This window comes from Anneissia japonica, unplaced genomic scaffold (assembly GCF_011630105.1).
Source record: "Anneissia japonica isolate Jap-2015-1 unplaced genomic scaffold, ASM1163010v1 scaffold287709_len1912824_cov184, whole genome shotgun sequence".
Classification (NCBI taxonomy): domain Eukaryota; kingdom Metazoa; phylum Echinodermata; class Crinoidea; order Comatulida; family Comatulidae; genus Anneissia; species Anneissia japonica.
This window is the reverse complement of record NW_022751466.1, coordinates 1,191,881-1,210,949: the sequence shown is the minus strand read 5'-3', so window position 1 is coordinate 1,210,949 and position 19,069 is coordinate 1,191,881. Positions and strand designations below refer to the sequence as shown.

General features: G+C 35.0%; 1 protein-coding gene and 1 pseudogene across 2 annotated transcripts; both read left to right on the top strand.

Annotated features, from left to right (window-relative positions):
• The first annotated feature begins 142 nt into the window (after window positions 1–142).
• LOC117121720 lies at window positions 143–4,042 on the top strand (annotated as a pseudogene).
• Window positions 4,043–4,897: 855 nt separating this feature from the next.
• Window positions 4,898–18,958, top strand: LOC117121668 (vacuolar protein sorting-associated protein 4A-like). Of its 2 annotated transcripts, none has more exons than XM_033266923.1 (11): window positions 4,898–5,013; window positions 8,579–8,690; window positions 9,799–9,937; window positions 10,660–10,754; window positions 11,620–11,777; window positions 12,219–12,337; window positions 14,211–14,441; window positions 14,613–14,832; window positions 15,773–15,913; window positions 16,907–17,019; window positions 17,734–18,958. In XM_033266923.1, the coding sequence occupies exons 1-10, from the start codon at window positions 4,957–4,959 to the stop codon at window positions 17,006–17,008; spliced, it is 1,374 nt and encodes a 457-aa protein (XP_033122814.1). In that variant the 5' UTR covers window positions 4,898–4,956; the 3' UTR covers window positions 17,009–17,019; window positions 17,734–18,958. The 2 variants fall into 2 exon arrangements, with proteins under 2 accessions (XP_033122814.1, XP_033122815.1); XM_033266924.1 differs by lacking the exon at window positions 4,898–5,013 and adding an exon at window positions 6,548–6,713.
• The last annotated feature ends 111 nt before the right edge of the window (window positions 18,959–19,069 follow it).

The window sequence follows — 19,069 nt, the reverse complement described above, 5'->3', positions numbered from 1 at the left end:
TCAATGTTATAATAGACCTAACTTTTCTTAATTGTATTTAGGCCTATAGGGCCTATATTTTACTATAACTGTATTTTTATTGTTTGATGCCAAATAAAATGAAATGAAAAAATATGGTATCTTTTGTATGATAAAAAAAATAATGGCAGCGAATGACAGTGACAGCAGTGAGAATAAACAATTGCAAGGCCAACTTCAAGGTAGGCCTACAGTATATTTTACAAATAAATATCATCATCATCAACATCATTTTTATATCTATTAAGGCACGGTACAAGTTCCTGTATTATTATTATTATTATTATTATTATTATTATTATTATTATTATTATTGTTGTTGTTGTTGTTATTATATATTATTACCATTACTATTGGTCTGCTATTATGTATTGTCTGCCATGTAAAAATAAATTAAAAATTTAGTTAAATAATAGTTATTCTTTATTCTTTTGCATAGACCCTTAAATTGATTGGTAATCTATTTAAGATTATTGTAGTAGAATGTTTAAGCTGTTTAATATAAAATCTAATTATTTAATTGAACGATCATAATTTTAATTTAAATAGGTGTAAATATGGAGAAACCAAACATCCAGTGGTCCGATGTAGCGGGGCTTGACGCAGCCAAAGAAGCCTTGAAAGAAGCTGCCGATTTCCCTCACCTCTTCACAGGCACGCGTCAACCATGCCGAAGAGTCTTGCTATTCGGTGTAAGTTGTAGGTTTAATCTCTTCCTTTACTTAGGCCTGAAATATGGAAACACATTGGTGGGATCTCAGATTCAGAATTGATTGTGCTCATTGTGCACTTTTTGTGGGCATAGCCTAATCGCTCTAATAAAAAGACAAATCTACAACTTATAAATTTATTCCTGTGTCCTTAGACAATAATAATAATAATAATAATAATAATAATAATAATAATAATAATAATAATAATAATAATAATAATTTATAAAAATTTATATAGCGAATATTGCGCAGTGCCACTATGCACTTTATATAAAATTATTAAAAAAAAAAAAATGTTGACTATACAATAATATAATAAGGTGTGGTGACAAAACAGCGCTAGGTCTCAAAGGGTCAACGTTCCGCCTCTGCCCTGGCGCAATCCCGGTCCCCTACCTTGGTAGCGCGAACAAAGGAGCAGGTTTCACATTTTTGCCCTGCCACAGACAGACGACAGGGTGCTCAGAGTCTGCGACCAAGATAGTGGCCCCAAGAGACAAAGCAGGCCACTCCGTTGAGAAGGAAAAAGAGTTTTAAACAATTATTTGTTGAAATAAATACACCTTCATTGGTTTGTCTCTGTTCGGTCAGGAGTATAATGGACTCATAATATGAGCGAATTGTTTGCAATGAATTGAGTGATGTTGAATGAATGAATAAAGAATGACTGACTGCCCAGGGAACAGTTAATTTCCTGGGCTGACTGAATGACAGACAGACTGACTGACTGACTGACTGACTAACTAAATGAATGAATGAATCAACGAACGAACGAAACCCGCGCGACACGAAAAGTTTAGTGTATTATACAAACGAGACCGCTACACAACGGCCTTTGCTTCGAGATTTGAGCATGAAGGCAAGGCAAAAGCAGCTTTCTTAGCTACGTTTTTTGTCCGCTGATTGGTTAAAAAACGTATTTCATATTTATTTTATCACTAAAAAACAACTACTGTAAAATGTTTAGCCCATAAATGTGATGTTTGTGAAGAAATCATTAAACAATATTTTAATTTGGACCTTCAAAAAGCAGTAAAAAGAAATTACTATGACATTTGGGGGGGGGGGGGCTAAAGCCTGTTTACCCCCCCCCCCCTCTAAATCCGCCCCTGATAATCAGAAAAATAAGCTACGGCATTAGGCACTGTTTGTGTGAATTTCTTCTTGGTCTAACTTAATTCTCCTCAATAATAGTAGGCTACGTTAGCCTCATAATGTTTTCTCTATTTACATTCCCGTTTCTTTCTCTACGCCAATATTATAGCTTTATGTTAAGTGTTGCTTTGCTGCATGCCTATACATAGGCCTTAGCATGTGAGCCTCAACCATCCTCTGTAGTGCCTTGTCATTAACAATAGTGTTAAATGAATGGAATATTATTTTTTTTAGCCTCCAGGTACGGGTAAAACTTATTTAGCAAAAGCGGTGGTAACAGAGGCTAAAAACTGGACCTTCTTTTCCGTGTCCTCGTCAGATTTGGTTTGTAAGTGGGTTGGGGAAAGTGAATGGTGTGTAACAATAATTTACCCTTTTAAAAAATTATTCACTATTTATTGCAATTTCATAATTAGGAAACCTCAACAATCATACAAGATGAGACAAAATATGACCCATTTTATTTTTTTCAATAAAAGAAATTTGCTGTTTAAGAGACTATAATAAGTATATAAATACATAGGCCTACATACAATTATCCCACTGTTGATAAATCAGGCAGGCAGCGTCTGGGGCTTTGAGGTCTTGTCATCCGCATTTTTTTTTTTAATAACCCAGGTTGGATACATTGTGTTAAACACACATTTCTAATCTGTGTGTAATATATTACCTTATTGTAAAAAATGTTTATAATAATTTAATTTTATTAAATCGATCATGTGTAGAAATTCTCTCACGTTTCTCATAACAATTGATCAATTTTCATCATTTCAAATTCAAATTTAAATCAAAATTTTTTACAATACATTGGCAGCCAATTATTATTATTATTAGTAGTAGTATTAAAACATGGATAGGTATCGTCAAATCATACCTTAACCACTTACACATAAACAACAACTAATCAGGGATATAAAACTGGTAAAATTAGTTTAAAGCAAAATTGGATATGATAAGTTTACAGCAAAATAAAAACATTAAAATTCTAAGAGAATGGTCAAGGCTGGACATCATCATTATCATCGTCATCATCCGATAACTGTGAAATAATCAAATGGAAATATTGGTAAATGCGCAGACCTACACTCTGTTTACGTTAGTATAACCAGGGAGTTAACAACTCCCTGGTATAACCACTGTCACATCTAAAATTTTAATGCAAATTAAAACGTGTATTTGGTTAGTTACTAATAACGCAATAACTGCTTTTATTAGTTCAGTGAAACATCTCTTTTGAATGGCTCGTAATCACAAACCCTCCATTTTTTCATCGACGATGTAGAATTAATGTGCGGTGGATGTGCAAAAAATGAGAGCGAATCAACCCGACGTGTCAAGATGCAATGTGTTGGTAACAACAATGATGGTATTCTGGTGGTAGGCGCTACCAGCATTCCATGGGTGTTAGATTCAGCTATCCGACTGAGGTACGGAACTGTTGTTCATAGTTACTGACATATGTTTTGTGTGTAATTTAAATGGACACAAGTGATAATTGCCTGAACACTAGAGACTAATAATTAGTAAAAAGCATTACACAAACCTATGGTAGGCCTAAGGTAAACCCAAGTGACTCTTACCTGAATAAAAGTCCCTATTACCGGAATACAAGCGACTATCACTCTAACACAAAATACTATTATAACCTGACCACAACAGATTACTAACCACATGGTATTACCAGAACACATACGACTATTACTTGAATTCTAGTGAATATTACTGACCAGTAACTATTACTTTAACACAGAAGCACGGAATAATAGTTGAACAGCTAAACAGGTAAGATCCTGAACACAATTGGAATCAATGCAAGTAAATATTGCCTAGATAAAATGGAACTTTTACTCATAATCATAAACCAGTAATATAATTTTTACATATCTTTTTATGTGTTACAGGTTCGAAAAAAAGAATTTTAATTTCCCTACCAGAAGAACCAGCCAGGGTGCATATTTAGAAATCTTTTGGGTTCAACAAAACTGACACTGACAGAAAGCGACTACAGAGATTTGGGCAAAGGAAGTGCAGGTTACTCAGGAGCAGATATCAGTGTTGTTGTAAGGGATGCACTGATGCAACCAGTAAGAAAGATTCAAACTGCTACTTACTTTCAGCGTGTAAGTATTTTGCTATACCTCTTGATCTTTCCATGAATAATTTATGAGTTTTAACTGACAGAACCAAAACACACAACATTATCACTGTCTACGTCCTCTGTTGCGAAGATAAATTTCGTAGGCCTATGGACTCACAGGATTCACTGAAACAAATCTTCCAATTCAGTTGTATGACTTAATTTATATAAAATTATCACATTCATTATTGCACTCTGTTACCAGACGAGACAAAGGCAAAATTCACTTGACAAGTGAAAATCAATATTGGTAAATCATCTTTCTTTAATGCGGGTTCTGTTACTTGGAATGAGTTGCCTCTACGTATTAGAAATATTTCATAAAACTACTTTACAACGCTATGGCCGACTGGTAATTAGCTTTCTTTTTATTAAAATTTAATTTAATATTTTTTATTTAAGATTTAATTAGAAAAGGTAATTCGGCTGGCCTGGAAGGCCAGCTGATATTCAGGATGTCTCTATCAAAAATGTTTAAAAACAACGACAGTAACAATTAAACAAAATTACTGTATTAATTTCAATACTGTAAAGAGAAACGACATAATATATAATGCTTTAGAAAGTCCCATTGCTACGATTCTACAAATAGAAATATGCTTAACCTAACCGGGTTAGGCCGACATCATGCTACATACTTTCAATTGCCATGCCAGTTAAGACATTATAATCTACGAGGTTTTTAATTATTTTTTTATACAGTTAACAGTTAAAATTCACGTGAAATTATCATTCACCAATAAAGAAAAACGACAAGAAAATTATTATTCACAATTAATATTATGACGTCATGTCTGTTTTTAGAGATGAACAGTCGTTTGAATCTCTCGTGACAGAGGCACACTCGACTTTACATTCATTTAGCCATAAGCCTATCCACAGAATAGACCATATTTTACTGCCGACAGATTCTGTAGTCAATACTGAAACAAAATGATAAGCTTAGTTTATCAAAGAGAGTGGACAGATTCAAACAACAACCCTATGCAGGTAAAGTGGCGATTTTTGTTGAATGTTCAGCTTGCTGTTATTTGCCGTATTCGACTGATCGGTCTTCGTTAAACCACGCCCACCTGTGCAGTAGTGAAATCCTACTTAACGAAGATGACCAGTCGAATAGAAAACTGGTAAATACTCGACAAAACAAAATGGTGCATAGTTACCGCGATACACGCTGCGTAATTAAGGCTGCTTCGGATTGTGGCAGTATGGGTTTTTCGTAAAAAATTGTTTTCATCCGGTTTTTGAATTCTGTTAACCTAGAATTATTTTTTGACTTCAATGTGGGTAAATATCTGGGACGGATGCATGATTTGGCGGTAGGGGGTGCGTGCAAAAAAATTGAAGAATTAGTACATGTAGATGGCCGGAAATGACACATTTATAATAGTAAATTTCATCATCATCACATCACTATATCATTATATAGTCAAAATGAAGCGTCAACAAATTTTCTTGATCTTTCTTGTTTTGTTATCGGCGATTTTCGGCAACCATAGAGATCTAAATAGTAATGTGTAGTATGTGAAAATATAACTAAACATTCTCTTTGATGTATTAACTTTACCTAGTTCAAAGCAGTGATGCTACAACCACCTCTGCCCCACCATGGTTGGGGTTGACGTGTGGGAAAATTTGAGGAAATAGTACCTTTAGATGGCCGGAAATGACACTTTTATATAGTAAAATTCATCATCATCACACACCATCATGTCTAGATAAAGCGCGAGCAAATTTCTCATGATTTTTAATAAGGGATTTTCGGCAACCACAGAGAACTAATTATTAAGAGTGATGTAACATAGAAAAAAAAAATAAAGAAACACTTTCTTTGATGTATTTAATTTATTTGACCTATATCAAAGCGTGGCCACATTCACCTCAGTCCCACCATGGTTGGGGCTGAGGCGCGAAACTTTTGAGAATATCGAGCTCTGGGTGCCAATTGCACTCTCATACCTTAAAAATCTTACCAATAATTCAACAATATAATACAGTACAACAATTATCTTTCTTAATAGAATTTAGGGGGTGCGACTAAATTCTCCCCCCCCCCCCGCATCCGCCCAGAATATTAGCCTATAATTTTTATATTCTAAAATTTAATCTAAAATATTAACGCAAATGTTGTTGCTAAACTGACCAATCGGCCGTATTTTCTTTGGTCACGTGCATAACATAACGCTGATTGTCGCATTCGTTGTCAACGAACCAGTCGAATGAAAATAATACTCAATGAAAATTCGTACTCAACGAAATGAACCAGTCGAATAAGCCCATGATTCACAGTCACACTTTCCAATAATAGCAGACGATTATTAGCAAGCTATGTAAAATACAATAATTTAGTAAACAAAATAATTAAATAAGTGCAAGAATTACAGTACAAAATATATTATTTAAATTAAAATATTTATTGTATTGCTATAGTGTATTTTTTATAATTTTTTTTGTAGATTAAAAAAAAATGTATATACAATTTTTGTTTTTAATGGTAAAGCTAAAGGTCATACCAGCACTGACGTAATTTCGGAAGTGCAAAGAAAGCTGGAGAAAAAGAGATAGGCCTAGTAGCTGAGTATTGATAGGCGGAAAATAACATTTTTTGCCAATTAATTTTTGTAAAGTATTAGGTAGACATAGGCCTAGGCCTACATGACATTATAAACATGTCTAGTCCAAGTATGCAGGTATATAAGGTTTTTCTTTTGATCTTTGCTCTATACCGCTGAATGTTAACTTTTGCCTGCTAATTAGCTATATAGAAAATAGGCTAACCACATCCCTCTGTCTAGGCGCACTGAACCAATGAACAATTCTGCCGGACATGGCCCTACCTCAGCCTAATCTAGCAGCCTGCAGGTTGGGCTGGGCCTAGGCCTAGGCTGATTTGAGTGCGGTTGGTTAATCCTAGCGCAAAAAGTAACTAGTCTAGGTCTAGCAGGCCTGATTTTTCGAATCCAGTTCAAGGCTTTAGATAGGCCTGTATAATTGCAAGGTTTTATTATTATTACGCCATCATGGTTATTGATTCGACACTGGAACCCAACTTCAAGTGTTAAAAGTCTAACACAGTATTGCGCATGTGCAATGAAATGAAAGATTCATTGATATTTTTTGAAGTCAAAACATCACAAGCGAGGGTTGAAATAAAACTGAAACATGAAGTTACCTCTATTTATGTAGTAAAAAGTAACTGAAACATAAATGTTTTTCAGCGGAAGCCTTCTAGGCCTATTCTACTAGAGATCGTAAAAAAGGTACAGTAGTGTTAAGTGAGCTAGGCATTTACAGTGTAAAGACAGAATGCTAGGCACTGATCAGTGAGTGCTAGGCCACTGGCAGTAACGCATCAGAAAACTTTAATGTGAGAACCGAAATGTCATTGAAATTTTCGAATTCAAAACCATCCCTTCGTCACGACGAATGTCCTTCGTTTTGCCAGTGGTGTATAACATTCAGAAAATCAAGTGTATGAATTATACTAGCCTAGTCATAGTCCATAGTAGTTTATGGTTTTTAAAAGTAAAGCATAATATTCAAACAAATTCACAACATTTACTGTATGACACCGAGGCTCAATTTGGGGGTTGCAATGCATATTCATTTTCGTAAATAACTTGAATAACTTTACCATGTGGTAACCGCCGATAACTTCCGTGGAAAATGTATTATATTACTGTCAACCCCGGGGATTTTTCATCTGACGTCGTCCTACTGGCCAAGCCATAATGCTTGTTAACATTTTTAAATGTTTCGTGTTCAATATTTTTTATACAGTTTGATTCCAATTACTGTTGCCGACTGAAATGCTAGGTAGGCCAAATATTTGATTGACAGCGTTGACTGAGTGTTCGTAATGTTAGTTTATCATATCGAAGATAGTTGGAATGTGTTAAAGAATAACATAATATGCTATGATTGCTGTGCATCTAACTATAAAGTGGTTTATTCAGATTACATTCGTCATCTTGTTCTCTACAGTAGTACTGTAAAAATACATTTATACACAGGCGGACAATCTGGTCCACCTAGTGTGAACTTTCAGGCCCACTTTCAATCTGACTTACTTGTTTTTCAATTTAGTTAACATAGACCTAGGCCTATAGGTATTTTATTACCATGTTAAATATGTTATTCTTAAAAAAGAATGATCATATATTTATTAATTTTTTTTTATTTCGGTTTACCAAACATCAACAAATACAAATGACAGACATGGCATTGGCTGAAATGATTTTGCCTAGCTGACGTTCTGGCCCATTACTTCGAAAATATCAATGATCTTTTAATTTATTCGTTGCGCATGCTCAATTAGTGTGTCAGACTTCTAACGCTGGGAAGTTTGGTTCCGGAGTCGGATCAATAACCACGGCATATTATTTATAGGCCCAGGGTTTTATTTTTATTATTGTCTAAGAAAAAGTGGCTAGTAGTAAATCTTCATCCTCTCTCGATTGTTTAAAATTTTGCACGAATTGGACGATTGGGCCCAAAAGCTTTTGCAGTGAAGTAATACACTATGACTATTGTTGACATAACATTTTCTTACCAGAAAGCGATTGACCTGATTACAAAGGCCACTCAAGAAGACAAGGAGAAGAATTACGAAGAGGCCCTGAGACTTTATGAACATGGGGTGGAGTACTTTATACATTGCATCAAATGTAAGTATTTGGAAACAACATGTTTGCTAAAATAGTTATATGGTATTCTGAAACTTATATAATTATATAATTAATGCTTGCGGTACACCACGTAGATAGTTCTTAAAAGAACTGTTGTTGTTGGTTGAGAATATCTCGACGTTTCGGTTGACTTGCTTCAACCGTCTTCAGGAGAATAATATCTGCAGAGATCTCAAACAGGGAAATACTTGTATGTTTGAGTGATGAAACTTGCTGCTGATTGGTTGAAAACTAAACAAAGGCTGAGCCTATCAGTAAAAGGCCTTGAGGAATAACGTTGGAATCTCTGCATCTCTTGAGAAAAGTCAGGTTGTTAATCAGTTTCGCATGTTTAATGCACTGACGCTCAAATTCTCTGACTAGATGATGTAGTTGCTCCCCGTAGAGCTGAACAAAATATTGTTTGAAGGTTTGCATGGCGAAGTATAATATATAATTAATGCTTGCGGTATACCACGTAGATAGTTCTGAAAAGAACTGTTGTTGTTGGTTGAGAATATCTTGACTTTTCGGTTGACTTGCTTCAACCGTCTTCAGGAGAATAATATCTGCAGAGATCTCAAACAGGGAAATACTTATATGTTTTGAAACTTGTTATTAAAAATATGAATATAATGTAATAAAAATATATTGTACGCCATGGGATGGTGTGCAGTTTTAGAAATCTACAGTATATGAAAATATTTCAGCATTCTTTAAAGAATTTCAGTCTGGCTGCATTTTATATTACGGTATCGTAAGACTATGAAGTTTTTAAAATTTTCTTTTCAGTAAATATATAATTTACATAAATTGAACATTAAAAAAAAAATTTAACTGTGCAATTCAATAGATATTATATTTAGCAATAATTAACCATAATTATTATGATATATAAAAATTAACTAAAACATTTCTTTTCCTAAATAATAACAAAAGCTTGTGTCTTTTAATAATTTTGAAGAGAATTAAAAGGCAGCACTCTTTGTATATTGTTTAGACTAACAGGGCTTCATTACCACTTTTAATAATATTGAAGGAAGAGATAAAGTAAATAATTGAATACAGAATGGTTTATTCCATTTCGTCATGTTTTAATCATTCTCAGATGAAGCACATGGAGATAGAGCCAAGGAAAGCATCAGAGCAAAATGTAGCTCATATCTAGAACGAGCTGAACAGTTGAAAAAACATATTGCCAAGAAACAGGGCAAGAAAAAAGTCAAAGACTCAGAAAGTAAAGGAAGGTACGTTAGCCAATAGCTCGTGTTATTTTACTAGAGCAGCATACAGAAAGCTCAGTCCAAACTGGTGGTGCCCACTATGTGTGTGCTGTGAACCATGGAAATTTCTGGTTCAATGTTATCGTTACACTTATTGTATCAGCTAGATGGATGGAATACAATAGACAACATCTTTTGGATGAGATGTTTAAGTTGTTGGTCCAGTGTGCAATATTGCTCTTGTGCATAGTGATGAAGGGGATTGTCTCACAGTTTACTGTACAAATTCGCTACAAAAAGGACTCCAATGGAAATAAGTCCTCAAATTTCTTGTGTTAAACTTAATATAACACCAAAAATATCCAATCCAATTTATCATTAGTACTTTTCCAATTACCATGTAGTTCTTCAGGTACTAGCCCATCTCGGGTATAAGCCTGCCCCCTGCTTTACGCCCAATTTTACATATCAGCCTTTACTCTGGCAAAAATCCAGGGTATAATTTGAATTAGTAACTGATATTTATGTACTCGATAAAAAAAAATTAAAATAGTAACTTTGAATTAGGCATGCAGTGATGAAAATTTGCCTTTTTATTGAAAAAGGGATTCACTAGGTATAAGCCCCACCTTTCCCCCCCCACCCTTCAAGGAGGGTGGGCTTATACCAGAACTATGGTATGTTGTGTATGACACTTTTATATTAGTCCAACTTGAATTTAACTTTTGTTCTTGGTATTATTACAGTGGTAAAAATAGTAGTAAGAATGACAAGAATAATGGCAGCGACAGTGACAGTGATGAAAATGCAGAGACTAAAAAATTGCAAGGCCAGCTTCAAGGTATGTTGAATCAAAGCGTATACAAAGGGAAGAAAGCGCAGTCTGTTCATTTTGTGCATAAATGAACGATATACTTCAATATGCAGAATGTACGTAGTCATTACAGCCATGGGAAAATGTCCTCCGGCATCTGATTTTTTGGTGTGTTCTCCACATAATCAATAGTGCATACATTTATATTGAGTACTTTGCAGCGAGTGGATGCACTCTCACTTGTCCCCCCACTCTCACAAGTCCCTACATTAAGATCCATTGTTGGTATCTTTATCCTATCACAATTCTTAGAATTAAGTATTATCACACACAGTACATAGTAACACACTTACAGTGAAATCAGACTTACACATGTAATGTTCACTGTACAGTACATGCCAGGGTAATAGGCAGGTTGGACCTCACTCAAAACATAGGTTGATGAAAGAATTTTCACAAATCTTTGTTTTTCTTATTTGCCCCCTAATCTTCGAGGTTTAGAACAAACATTCTGTTATATGCTTTAAATGTAATCAGTTTGAGTATAAAATTAATTACATTGAAATTTGGCATCGAAATACTGCTCTACATTGTAACACTATGCTTGGGATATTTGGGACTCTCTAGGTTTTCATTGTGGGACCCAGGCTGTATGTGGACTCTCTGTAAGGCTTATTCTTTTTAGCTTAGCTATAGGCATGCAGGCACTCTGTATATTACTTGTATTTTCTGGTTTCTGTTTATAAGCCCACCTTAATAATCAACATAATTGTGTGTTCAAAGGTATACAGTAAATTAATTACATATGCAACTTAAAACAATCTGAACAATTTAAGAGAGGCAATTTGAAATTTATGCTTTACATAAATATAAATTTATTTCCAAAATATAGGTGCAATTGTAATGGAAAAACCAAATATTCTTTGGGATGATGTAGCAGGGCTTGATGCTGCCAAAGAGGCCTTGAAGGAAGCTGTTATCCTACCCATCAAATTCCCTCACCTGTTCACAGGCAAGCGTCAACCATGGAGAGGTATCTTGCTATTTGGGGTAAGCCAAATATCCATCGTTGGCTAAAAACATGACATCATGACATTTTTTTTCATTTAACAGGAGGTGCAGGATTTGATAATTCTAACCAGCAATCGTCTTTACTCGGGCTTCAGCTAAACCTACAGGTGTAATGTTCAGGGAAAGCTCTTTTATTTGAGGTTCCGCAAAGAAGCCTGGTTCTTATTCTATTCCACCTTCTCAATAGTCCTATTTAGTGATTGAAAATAAACTAAAAAAACTTTTAGTACTTTAAAGACTAGTTTAAAGTATGTTTTTTGAGTTTTATTTTCTATTACATCAGACTGGTACGTCTCATCTATTTTTAATTAGTTATTGTATGTCTATATATATATATAGTTATAATATGAATTTCATCATTTTGTAATGTGTTGTCATTAATACTTATGAGTTTAATGTATTATGTGTTATTGTTTCTAGCCCCCAGGTACGGGTAAATCTTACTTAGCAAAAGCGGTGGCAACAGAGGCTAATAATTCAACCTTCTTTTCTGTGTCATCATCGGATCTGGTTTCTAAGTGGCTTGGAGAAAGTGAAAAGTGTGTAACAATGAGTGTTTTTTATTCCATATATTTATTATTGCATTATCAAAACCATAATATGTAAATTTGGTGGGTCGAGTGGCTGAGCGGTAAAGCATGTGCTTCGCTAATTACAGCCTTAACATCGACGCTGGGGGCTTGGTTTGGTAGAACCAAGTCTTCTAAAATAAAGACTCAAAACGGGGGTCTTGTGTACGCATCTGGCTGTGTGCACTATAGAGAATCCATTGCATCCTTCAGAAGAGTAGGGGGTTTCCCTAAATGCTATAGTTCATTTCAGCTCCTCTCTTTGTGGTATGTTGTAAACTAAACGCCTCTGTACGGCTGCTAACAGTAGTCACGGACCACGGCCATGTGCAATTCAGCACAATGATGCTGCACGTTATGGGTTGTTCTCCTACCTTTCAAATTATTCACCTACTTCTCATTACTTTGTCAAAGGAAGGTTTAAATGTCCATGAAGCCTCCATAAAATTGCTACGCTGCCGCTACAGCATTTTTGCTGCAATAATTTGCACTGCGTAGCTGTCCCTAACTCTCCCTGATTTTAATACATTTTTGTTTTTATTACTAAATTTTAAATTAGAAAAATATAAATGATTCATAAACTCAAGATGTTCTACATTAAACCATGGAGGTATAATTGAGAAGGAGATCACTCGAAAAGGCTTTGCACACGCAGCGCTATGCAAATGAACAGCGATGCCTTTGAAGTTTAATGTGTTCCCCGCCAGCAAATGCTAAGCGGGCTTAGTTTTCCAAGAAATAGAACATGGAAGAATGGAAAACACCTTGTTTCTCAATGCGTATTGCTTACAGTCAATCACTATGGATGCGTAGTTGTTTCCACCTTAAAGCTAACACATTTATCTTTTAGAAAATACCAAACATATTATTTTCTACAAAAAAGGTTTTCTAATTCAATGAAACATTTACATGAGCTTTAAAAGTGTGGTATATTTCAACTTAAATTCCCATAAATTGGATAAAACTTGATAATTCTAATTGTAACAGATATTATTTAAGGAGTGATTGAAGATTATAATAAACCAAGTATTTTAGTGTGAGTGAGTGTGTGGACTATTCGAGAATTCAATCCAAAATCAAAACTGAGTAATTTTCAGTTTTACGCTGCCTCAGCTTTATAGTCAAACCAGTCAGTCATTAGGCACAATTATAATGAACACAGTTCTAAGTAATTTGCAACAGAAATATTTTGGGAAATCTGTTACTAAAATATACACATAATAATATACTAAAAATCCAATTGGGGGAACATTGTTAATTTTAAAGATATTTAGTGAGTTAACAAACAGTTTGTTGCACAGCTGCTGTGTTGAAGCATATAAAAGCGTGTTGTTAAGTTGTTGCTAACGAAAAAATGGTAATAATAAGATAGATGCCCGTTTGTGGTGCAAAGGTGGGCAACACATTGGTTTGTCGCGTCAAAAGGATCTGTTGCCGATTGATCTGAATAATACTTCCATGGTTTATCCAAGCTATGTTCTGAGTCTCAAGTTCTGTCCGCACTATCAAACTATCCCTTGACAAAAAAGGTTTATTTCTCATGTTAATGGTGGGCGAATGTTTTTTTAAACCATGTAGCATTACCCTTTCTTATACTTTAACACTGATTGCGCTGTAAATTCTCCATAGTAATACACACTATATGTCACATGACTGGCTGTAAACAACCCCCGCGGAATGTGTGTATTAAAACTTGACAGTCTGGACAGCACAGTGCTTTAGAGAGAAATTTTTTTTTGGTCGTGATCCTGTTCGTTGAGTGAAATTGAATCTAGGACCTGTGATTTTAACTCAGACACCTTGACCGCTCCACATTATTTATTCAATGACTTTGTTTTATTAGGTTAGTGAAGCAGCTCTTTGAAATGGCTCGTGATCACAAACCCTCCATCATCTTCATCGATGAGGTAGACTCACTTTGCAGTGAACGTGGTAAAAATGAGAGCGAATCAGCCAGGCGTATCAAAACGGAGTTCTTGGTACAGATGCAAGGTGTTGGTAACAACAATGACGGTATTCTGGTATTAGGCGCTACCAACATTCCATGGGTGTTAGATTCTGCTATCCGAAGAAGGTACGGAAATAATTGTCAAAATTATGTGTCTGGCAAGTTCCGTATATTCTTGTTATAAGTTAGGATGATTCAGTATTCATATGCATATTTTGTTGTTATTATAATAATTATTACTGCAAATATTAATACAGTATTATTTACATATGATTACTACCAATTTATTTTTTACAGGTTTGAAAAGAGAATTTTCATTTCTCTACCAGAACCCCAAGCCAGGACACACATGTTCAAAATGCATATGGGCTCAACAAAAACGACATTAACAGAAAACGACTACAAAGAGCTGGGAAAGAGTAGTGATGGCTACTCTGGAGCTGATATCAGTATAGTTGTAAGGGATGCACTAATGCAGCCTGTGAGGAAAATTCAAACTGCAACTCACTTTCGACGTGTAAGTTATACTCTCACTTGTTGATATTAGTATTTTGAAATTTCCACAATAGAACGAATTAGTCACCAAATCAAATCTGCTATAGTGGATATTAAACAAAGATCTTATAAACACAAGATGGCGTTCTCTGCGATTTACCTATAACAAATTGAAGCGTCGATTTGGCACAGAAAAGTAGTCACTTTTGGGAGAGGGCGTCCTATTCGTTGCCATTGGTCTGAGATAGGGTGTTCGTGTTAACGCCAAAGTTTGTTACCAAATACTTTATTGTTTCTTAATTGTTCTAAAGAGAGGGCGCATTGTAAATCCGAATGGAAATTTAAATCAAGTCAACCTTAATCTCATGAATCTACGAATCATTTAAAATGTATACATTGTTATAAAAAGTATCTTCTACTCTAACTTCATTACATTTTAGATGATTTAAAATGCTCAATGCGTCAGCATAGGGCTTTGACGATGTAAACAACCTTAATACCCACTCGGCCAAATTTTGATGACCTCATTTTTGGTGACTAATTCAGTCTTACATAGTTCTCTTGTGAAAAAGTGTAGCTGCATCGATCAGCCTAGTGTCAGGTTGTTTAACAAAAATTTTGAACTCACTGTAATGAATTTCAACTGAAAATCGGCATGACATATTTACCTTAATTTTTTATCAGTTCTTTTTTGATAAATCTACAAAAACATGCTAAATAAAAAATATTATAACATGTTCATGCTAAATTTAGCCCAATTTTGAGGCTCATTTTTGAAGCAAGAATCTGTCTGGTTGCCAGTCAGTGGGTTGGATGTGGTTGCGTATATGAAAGGGTGAAGGGGCTTGAGCCTAGCAGTATGGAAAACTGATGTACATGAAGTAGGAGTGCTCTGCAATGAATGCCTTTGTTAAATCTATATGAGAGTGAATGAATCTTAACACAGTTGTTTTATTTATCAGGTGCGTGGACCTAGTCCAACAGATGCTAATGTTATCGTAGATGACTTACTGGAGCCATGCTCTCCAGGATCACAGGGAGCAATTGAGATGAGCTGGACTACAGTCCCAGGTGATAAACTCCTAGAACCACCAGTCTCTATGGTATGTTAATTAAGTGTCACCTGCCTGTGATTTTCACATGGTATTGTTTTGTGAAGTGTACTCTCTGCCCTTACTGTATATAAATTCTATTATATTTATCCTATTATTCAAGACTTATTTTCCAAACATTTATAAATCATACATTCTATTCATGATTTCTTACCATTAAGACATCTGTGAACTCAATAGCTAATAGACACTGTGAGGTTTGTTTACAACCGGTCATGTGGGTATTACTATGGAGAATTTACAGTGCGTTCAGTGTTAAAATATAGGAAAGGGTAATGTTATAGTTTCGAAAACATTTGCCCACCGTTAATGTGAGAATTAACTGGCAAGGAAAGGCACTACGATTGTTTAAAATAGTGTTTATATACCTATTCTAGTGTTCAATTTGCTTTGCATGCTTTTGAATGTATGTGCTCCTTCGTAAACCTAAGCTAGCCTAGAAATTGTAGCTTGTCAAAATCGCTTTTCGTGGATCGAAGACTCTCATGCATACCTGAACAGGCCGTAGACATGCAGGGGCCTAACTGTAGGCCTAGCATTTCTCAATTTCAATTTTCAAACAATTTGGCATTCCAACCAACTTTATTCAACATCAAATATGGGCTTTACAGCACAAACACTCTAAAGAAGCCACACGTTTTTTTGTATTACAAAGCTTTGCTCACGCAGCATGTTTACAATTAATACCCACTATACTACACGTGACCAACCTAGCGGAAAATGTCTATTAGTCTTTGATCAATTGGTGAAACGGTGTGGTGGAGAGTGGCTTCCTGTCTCTGTTAGTCCTTGATGTGCTTTGTATTTCTTTTTGGTTTTTGTCTTCTTAGTTAGACTAGGTTAGATGTGTGTGACCTGAAGCCATAAATACCATACTACAGTAGGTACGCTAGTCACTGGTAGCCGAATGTTCTGATAAAGAATGGCTAGTAATAATACAGTAATATTATTTCTTATAATTATCATTCATTTGAATCTTTGTAGAGTGATATAAAGAGATCATTAGCAACCACTAGACCCACAGTTAATGAGGCAGATATTCTGAGGACTACAGAATTTTTGAAAGACTTTGGACAAGAGGGCTAACAAAGAATTTGGTAAGTGGAATTCCAGATTTAAGATAGAAAAAGCATGCATTATTGGCCACCATCACAAGGTTTGTCTTGTGAAATAGGGCCACTTAGAAAGTGACTAAGTTTGCTTTGATCTTAACATTAGCACATATGCTTAACTATGCTTAAAAATGAAAGTAGTTTAAGAAATAAATAAATAAATGCACAAACATATGTTTGATGTCATGCTGTAATTAAATTTTTTCATGCAACCTAAATTTGGGAGCAAAACCTCACATTTGTAGACAAAGCACATGTTTTCTGTTTGCCTTTGAATGTTCCATTGATTTTGACACTTGAAGTAAACCAAGGCCAGGTTTGTTGTGACTTATCAGAGTCTTTTTTGGCTGGCAAAAGACAGATATTGGGCATGAGCCTTTGGTAGAATTTGACTTCTGTCGCACTAGTTGTGTGTGAGTTGTCTCTGGAACATATTGTACTGAACATTGATATTGTTGTATCAAAGTAATATTTTTTCATCCAAACAAACAAAATAACAAACAGAGGTGGTGTTGAAAGTGAATATCTTGTTTTTTTAAGAACTTCATTATATTTGTTATTATTCAAACATTTTTCAGAAGCGAGAAAAGTTTGGGTTGGGCGATGAGACAACTCGCAAAGGCGGGACAACCCCTCTGGAAAGTTGCAATTGACACTTAAACGAGTGAAGTTATTTCATATTTGATATCTTTTTTGCAGGAGTTGTAATACAGTAACTATAGTAAGAATCACGACCGATCAAATATTTGGGATATCTGTACCAGTTGGACTTTTATGTCCTCTGAAAGCAGTTTTGTGTTAAAATCTGAACACTAATGAACATGCTTTTAATTGGAGGAGGTTGGTTATCAAACTGGATTCATAGGACATGCAGGCACTTCATGGTTGAAAATCCTAGAATCGTGGGCACATATATTGCAACAGGATCAGGGTTTTCTGCTGAGTGGGGTGGTGAAAGGAAGATGAAGTTGTGCATCAATTGGGTGGGATCACTGCCAATTCTTTAGAAGTCTTCTAGGCAGATTATTTAGTGTGCCCCATATGTCCAGTTCCTACAGGCATATTGTCTCCCTCATGTTATGTATAATTACATATCATGTCTCACTATTTAATATATTAAGTAAAAGCTTGTATTGAAAGTAAAAGAATTAATTGTACAAGTCTTCAATTATGAAATATGAAATGCTGTAAAATTTTTATTGAAATATTAATATTGTATCATTAACATAATTCCAGGCGTCCCAAGTGTCCTGCAACTTGCATGAGGGGACTCTCCCGGAAATCGGGATAGCCTCCCACACTGCCGCATCCCCTCCTGCTGCAGCTCCCACAAATTTATAATACTTGCATGTTTTCACTACTTTATTTTCAATTGTCTTACGGAAGTCAGTGCCGATGGGTATCATTACGTGGTGCAAAATGAAATTAGATGTGTTAAGATAGCTTATTTTTTTATTTATTTTTTTTTATTAACAGGAGATTATTCAGCGGCCCCTTTACAAGAACAAGTCCTTAAAGCTTATTTAACTAGATCTCCCAGAAGTGGCTTCTTCTTACTTGAATTTACATACTCATATTTTACATTCATATATTCAAAATTTTGATGGCGTTTTAAGATGAATTAAAAGCATTTACATCATCAGATTGATAAATGTTATGATGATTATTTTTTTATGGGATAATCCTCAATATTGCTGGATTTAGGAGATAATGTTAAAAATAATAGGATTTCAGGTGATCCTCAACTTTTTAGGATTTGTATTTACTATTCTGCCAATAGATTATTACCCGATGTTAAGTTAATGTACTATCTGGATGTGTTATCCAAAGGTTGGGTATTAACGTGAGACACATAGAGATTTTGTAGATATGATGTGCTATATTAAACATTATTAGTGGTGGATCCAGGAATTTGAAATACTGTAGAGGCTGTCTCTTATACACATCTAGATGTGTATAAGAGACAGGTGCGGTGCGGTGCAGAAAGTGAATTTTAAAAATGGAGGGTTTAGAACGCCTAAGTTCGCCATGGTTT